Source organism: Girardinichthys multiradiatus, chromosome 4 (assembly GCF_021462225.1).
Source record: "Girardinichthys multiradiatus isolate DD_20200921_A chromosome 4, DD_fGirMul_XY1, whole genome shotgun sequence".
NCBI lineage: Eukaryota > Metazoa > Chordata > Actinopteri > Cyprinodontiformes > Goodeidae > Girardinichthys > Girardinichthys multiradiatus.
In genome coordinates this window covers 24,860,121-24,867,100 of record NC_061797.1, presented here as the reverse complement: position 1 = coordinate 24,867,100, position 6,980 = coordinate 24,860,121, and the positions used below count along the sequence as shown (strand labels likewise).

The window sequence follows — 6,980 nt, the reverse complement described above, 5'->3', positions numbered from 1 at the left end:
TTACTTAATCCTCTTCCAAACCCTGAAACCGTAAATAAATATCAGAGGAGCTGGAGGAAAGGCTAGGTGGGTTGTGCTGAGAGATTTTATTAGGGGTAAATGTTTTGTTGTTTTCATTGCCAACATCAAACTTTGCTGATTACAGCATCTTTTGCCTGACCTTCCCCACCAGCTGTGCACCAACTTGCTCCATCTAATAGGAGTTACTTACCTGCCCGTGCACCGGCTGTCAAACATTTCTCCTTGGTCATTTTATTGTGGTGTTTTTTTTTATTCCTGACGGTGGAGGTTTATGTGTAGATTTACTTTTTCCGGTGCATGGACCATCTCAGGAGTGGCATGGTTTATACACATAGGTTCCCTCTTCCTTCATTCTGTTTATTAGTCCGTAGAAATATGTAAATACAGTGACTGAAGTGCTCTCTCACCTTGTGGTAGAGTTTCCTTGTAAGAAAATTGCAGGACAATCTCCAGCTTCAGTGTGTAATTGTTTCATGCTTAATGTATCTACTCACGGGATTTACGCAACCAGCAACACTGGCGACTCTGTAGAATTACATCATGCATTAAATTGACTATTACCATGAATACTAAAACATAACCACACATGGAGATTCAACTGATGTTAGATGTTGTGTATATATCTATCATATGTCCCCGTGTCCTTGAGAATTCTCTAAAGACTTTTGATTACTAGGCATTTAAATCTAATGCCAAATCAATCACTAAATTGATCAGCATCTTTATAGAGATGCTGTGAACTCTCAGCCTACAGAGGAAAAATAAACTCTCCAACTCTCCACCCACACCCTCTCTAAAACATCTACTTAACTCAAAATCACAGCAATTTAAATCATACTAGAGTCTTCAGTCTTGTAACATTGCTGGAAGCAATGAGTGGTAAATATGAATAAAATAATAAAAAAAGAAAAAGAGCACTGTTTCTCTCGGACAGCCACCTATTTGATGTTATGAGATTTTGAGAGGACATCATGGTGTGCTCCCCCTACTACGACATTTTAAACTGGGCATAGATGACTTCCTATATAAGTACTGGCTTATACAGAAAGCTCAGGCCACTGTCTTTAGGCTTGGAATGAAAAACAAAACTGTCTGTATACCCTGTTTTCTGATAGGAAAAGTGCCATAATATTATTATTGCACCCTATGTTGCACAGGACAACAGCTTTATTGCTGTGATGCTGAACGCAGAAGGTTTGCCCTTTGTCCCCATTTTGCGAACACCTCTTTGATGGCACTGGAAGAGAACGTCTCTCCACAACTGTTGACTGCATGGCTCCTGCTGTAGCAGGCAGAGGAAAAGCAGGGAAGACACAACGGGGAAGATGAAATGCAAATGAAGGAACAACATGTTGGGCCTACTAGTAAAACAAAGCTAGAGTTGCGAGAGACACGGAGCGAGCTACACCTACAGGTGTGGAGGAAAATGTGTGCCTATATGTCTTTAGTATATAAAAACATCGTGTTCATATTTAGAGGTTCAATTCTCTCTCTAGAATCCTCCAAACGTCTGAAAGAAATGGAGAGTGTAAATATAAAATGTAAAAGTATGAAAACGGTATGCCAGTAAAACTCATTCACTGAAATATTGTAACAACTTGAAATAAGATACAAATCAGCCTTAACATTAACAGATTTATTAGACAATCCAAATGTATAGAAAGGTTTGGGTTGAATATATTACATGTCTGAAGCTGTCAATTTTCAGATGTCAGGAATCTGTGAATTCATGCTGAGGAAGTAACATGCAACCTTATATCTGCATACAAAAAATGTATAGTTGTGTTTCTGGTTGAAAATGTGAACAAATGGCCATGCTCTTTTTTTATAGGATTTTTAGGGGACCTTGCCTATTACCAGTAAATATAAGGCTTCATATCCTAAAATGTAAGTCAGTTGACCCTTATTCAGTTAAACTAGACACAAAGTACAACGTTTTGATGTAAAGATGTCAGTCAGTCATTTTCTACCACTTATTCCATAGTGGGTGTTTTCTACTATTTACAAAATGCAATGTGTTCAAACCTTTGTTTGAATTTCTGAAAACTCAAAAAGGGTCATTTTGAATGTTTCTGGCAGTAACAGTGAAGCTAGTTAGGGGATGCATGGAGCTAATCTTGGGCAACCCTGGAAGAAAACCTGCAAAAGATTTCCAGCAATACAGCGACTCCAAACATACAGCAATGAAATTGTGCAGATCAGTGTAAAGAGCTTACCAGTAAGGCATAGTCACAAAGTCCAAATATTAATCTAACTGCAAAACTGTGGTAGAAGTTGAAAATTGATGTTCAAACATATTCTCCACCCAATCTGACTTAATTTGAGTTATTTTGGAAAGAGGAATCAGCAACAAGTCTGTAGAAGGGCAATGTTGGTAGAGACATACTCCAAAAGGCTTGCAGTTGTAATTGCAGCAGAAGGTGGTTCTACAAACTATTTGCTCAAGGAAGAAGACTTAAGGCAAATGCACACCACTCTTCTCAGATTTTTTATTCTAATTTTGAAAATCATGTATCATTGTGCTTCCACCTCACAAATATGGGCTATTTCTGTTGGTCCAGCACATTAAAACCAAATAAATAGTGGTTTTACAAGTACTGAACAACATCAGTTGGGTTTCCCCTTGCTAAAGCCGTTACATAGCTTCCTCTCTCCTCCTCCTTATCCTGTGTCACTCCCCTCCTCTCTCCCTCTCTCGTTGAACAAACGCGCACACTCTTCCTTCCCTGGCAGACGTTTGGGTGCTGCCGCGCCTGCATCCTCTTGTCTCTGGCTCTTTTTCCACACATGCAACCCGGAGTTTAACAGCTGAGAACATAAGAAAAAAAGAAAGAAAAAAAAAAAAACAGGGAAAAGTTGCCGCTCCACCAGGCGACGCACAACAATGACCCCGTCCTGACTAAATTTGAATGGATTAAGCCAATCTATTCCGAGCTCTAATGAGATTAGAGAGTCAGCGCCGACGTGGGTCGCGGCAGCGTGGCACCTTTCGTTGATCTCCTCGGGGAACATTTGCCCCCGTCTGCCAGCAGACCTGCCGGCGTGGAAATGGCGTTTTTGATGCCGCGGACGCGAGTGGAAAACAACAGACGTTTGAATGCACGCTCACCTGTGCTGCTTTTGTGGCGCACGGATTCATAGAAGTAAGAGAAGAGTTAGCGGCAGCGGTGCGAGTTGTAGTATAAAACGAAGGAGAAATGAAGTATCAGAAATATATAACGGTGATGCAGATGGCAATGGGAGTGACAGCCTCCAACAAAGACTGCCTCCCCGCTAAGAGACAGCTGTGGTGAGTACACAGAGAGGAGAAGGAGACGAAGGAGGAGGAGGAGGGGTGGAAGGAGGTGCGCCTCTGGATGGGAGCGTGTGTTGGCGCGCTCGCGTAAATAGTGGCACAAATGTTTTTTTGTGAAGAAATTTGCGTTAAAATTTGCTTCAAAATATAGATTTATTGTCATGTTGTTAATGTATGTTGCTTCGTCTGAATGTGTTAATTTGCTGCAAAATGAGCGATAATCCAAGCTCTGCTCCAGCACCTGCTTGCGCTCCGTCTTTTCACTCTTAAACATTAATTTTAGCTTTAAATGTCATTTTTGTGATGCAGAGTTGTTCCATTAAGTCTCTTCTTTCGCAAGACTTTCTCTAACCTGGTGTAATGAAGAAATGATAGCTGCTTTCCTCACTTACTCAGAATCTGCCTGCCACTTGCGTTTGAACCACAGTGCTGTTGGGCTGAAGCGGTGCACTCTGATTGGCTGCCGGTGCCTCTGAGTGTTGGGATTGTACTGCTTTATCCCAGTCATAACGTTATTTATGCAGCCACACGGTTCTTCCTGCATCTAAATATATCAGCTGTTCTACTTTAATCAAACTTTGTTTTATCTAATTTTACTTTTTTTGTTTGAAGATTTTAGAAATATCTTTATTGAGGCACTCTTGTAATACATGTCTCTCCACCCATTTCCTGTTTACATTTGAATAAAAAGCATAACATGCTAATGTCACCTTTTAAGTAAAACGTATCTGCTTTTTTTTAGTGCATTATTTTGAAGTGTGTTGATCGTTAGACTAAAAACAGACATCTGCAGACATTTCTCTGGGGTATGCAAACTTTAATTGGATATTATAACACAGGTTATTGTTTGTTTTATATCATTTCAGTGTATTTATATAACGCTAGTTCCCAACAGTAGTAATCTGAAAGTACTTTACAAAGCAGATTCGATTTACTGTATCTAAAGAAGTATATAATTAACTCAATCCAATCATTTTAATTTAATCTTTCTTGTTTTTACTGAGCTAATATTAATTTAATACGAAACTTTGATGCATTACCCTATTAGGAAAACAGGCAAAATGTAACCATGTTTTCTTTCCAAGTTTAGGCTATGGTAACAGATAGGGATTAAGTCCTTAGAGTTCTAACCTTACATATAAGATATGTAAATTGCTAAAATATGTAGATATGTAGATTGGTGAGTAGTAAATTTGATTTGCAAAAAATAATTGGTGGTTTCAGAATGAATGCATGCTTTTGACTGCAGATAATAAAGTAGTAGCAACAAGTCTTTTTTGACTGTATAAACTGGACAAAACTTTATTTCTTAAGAAAAAATACTTTTATTTATTTAAAATGTTTTATAAACACATACTTTCTCCACTAATTGCCTCTTTTTGGTAGCTGCTGGCCAGGAAATGGGGCAGAGATAAAAGCAAAATATGAATACATTTTTAACACTGTTTATGCATCTGTTTATGCAACCCAGTTCAATATATTTACCAGGTTTAAGATTCAGTCCTTAGTTGTAAAAGTGATCATAGATGAAAAATTAAATAATATAAAATGCAGCTGATTAGGAGCATATTACTGTTCATTTCCACAATAAGTAAAATCAATTTACTTTAAACATATGACATAACATTTGCTCTGATTAACCATATTTTTAGAATGCTGTGTTAAACCTCACTAGCCACACTGAGGTCCAATTACTACCAGACATGTGGAAATAAAAAAATATTTAAGTAGAACCTGACGGACAATTTGAGGCAGGCTAAAATATCTCAAAAGACAAAACATCATGCCCTGCTCTAAAGAAATGTAGGGAGTGTCCCCAGGTGAAATCCACAGCTTACCTTAAATAACACCATTGCCCTTGTCACACTTCAAACTGTTTTCTCGATGATCCCCAAGACTTTTGGGAAAATATGCTTTTTACCGACGAGACAAAATGAAACTTCTCTGAAAGTGTGCATCCCGTTACATCTGTCATAAAACTACCACAACGCTTCACAAAAAAGCATCATGCTAACAGTTTAATGATAGTGGTGGTGGTTGTATGATGCTTAGGTCAGGTTTGTTTATAAAGCTGTTTTCCCAATCTAAATGGAATCTTTGGCTATAATTAATAAGGTTAATGATCTAAAATGTTAATATGTGAAAAAAACAAAGGAAATTAGTAATGTGGCATTTTTCATTTTGCACTGTTCCATAGCAGTATATGGTACTGCTATGTCTGAATGAAAGCGGCTAAAATTAACTTCCTCTGAAGGGTGGCTGGCCTCGGCCTTAGAGAAAAAGGTGATGAGTTCTGTCGTCCTGGGGGAGATCGAAGTACAGCCACTGCTCTTCTGTATACCTCTGGCACCTCTCCTTGTAGGTTTTCCATTGAAGGTTTTCTAAGGAAGCTTTGAACTTTGCAGCAATCCCTCATGCTGATAATGCACGTGGGAGTGGAAAGGAGAACTCTCTTTTACCTCCAGCAGAATCTGGCTCAGTTTGAGCAGCCATCTGTCGCAACCAACAGGGAGTTTAAGAAGACAAAGCAAACAGACTGGTCCAGGAGTACTTTCTATGTTTAAGAAAATGCTCTCTCGAGGTCTGGAAAAGCTTTGGGATTCCATAGAATGAGTTAGAAAGTGTCTTTGGGGAGAGGGATGTCTGGAGGCCCCTCCTGGACCGGACAATGGGTAGATGAATGGAGAATTTGGAGCATGTAACATTAGCCGGCTGTTTGATTACGAAAACTGGCATCTTACAACTTATTGCTGCAGGAACAATTAGCATGGTGGCAGTTATTTGCTATCAACAAACCAGTCCTCAACAACATCAATACCTCACCTAATAATTAACTACCTGATTATTTGCCAAATAAAAGGGACAGCATACAAAACACAAACAACCTAATTAACTTCACAGGTTTCTGGCCTTACTGCACTAATGCCAGAAACATTCTATTTATACCATTAAGATGTATATAATACAATTTGAAGATAACACATCTTCATGATAATTGTTGTATAGCTGTATAGTTGTATAGCTCAATTTAGATTGTGACGTTTATTTGCCCCCCCCCCTACCGCAACCTCCACCATTTTTCTTTGCATCACTGACACTGAAATGACTTAGTATCTTCCAGTGCATCCTCACTTATGGCCTCATCATTCTTTGGTCTCCTGTCCTCTGAGCATATTTTAGAAAACAGAAATTACTCACAAGGCTGCACTGAAATCAATTTCCAGGTAAAAGTCAGGAGGACAACGTGGAGACAGTACAATGAAACAAAATTACAGAAATAAGAAACTCAGACTGATGACTTCTCTAATGCAGCTAGTCAGAGTATTTGTCCTTTTCACTTTTGCTCATGCCAGATTACAACTACTACATTTATTACACAGTTTTGTCAGATTTGGGCACTTTTTGTGCATTTTCTGTAAAACAACTCTGAAAACTGTATTTGGAAATATTTACCCAGAGAAGCAATGCTCAGTCTGTTAAACAGCACTGTCTACCAACAAAGACACAACATGCTTAACGTCTTTAGCAACAACATGAAAAAAGAAGTTAGTTTCTGTTAGCTCCTTTTCAAAACCAGGCAGCCACAATTAGACTCAGCACCTGCTTTCTAAAAGTTTACCCTCAGCCAATAGGAGAGAAGCCAAAGCTGTTGCAGAGACCGCTC

At 38.8% G+C, this 6,980-nt stretch overlaps 1 protein-coding gene across 7 annotated transcripts in view; it reads left to right on the top strand.

Annotated features, from left to right (window-relative positions):
• Positions 1-2,736: 2,736 nt before the first annotated feature.
• tjp1a (tight junction protein 1a) overlaps positions 2,737-6,980 on the top strand; it is a 117,820-nt gene continuing 113,576 nt past the window's right edge. For 6 of the 7 annotated variants that reach the window (XM_047364036.1, XM_047364035.1, XM_047364028.1 and 3 more), the window contains exon 1: positions 2,738-3,310. In XM_047364036.1, coding sequence (XP_047219992.1) covers positions 3,219-3,310 — 92 coding nt within the window. In that variant the 5' untranslated portion in view covers positions 2,738-3,218. Of the gene's footprint in view, positions 3,311-6,980 lie in introns of all 7 variants that reach the window. The other variant, XM_047364027.1, reaches the window with a different exon arrangement.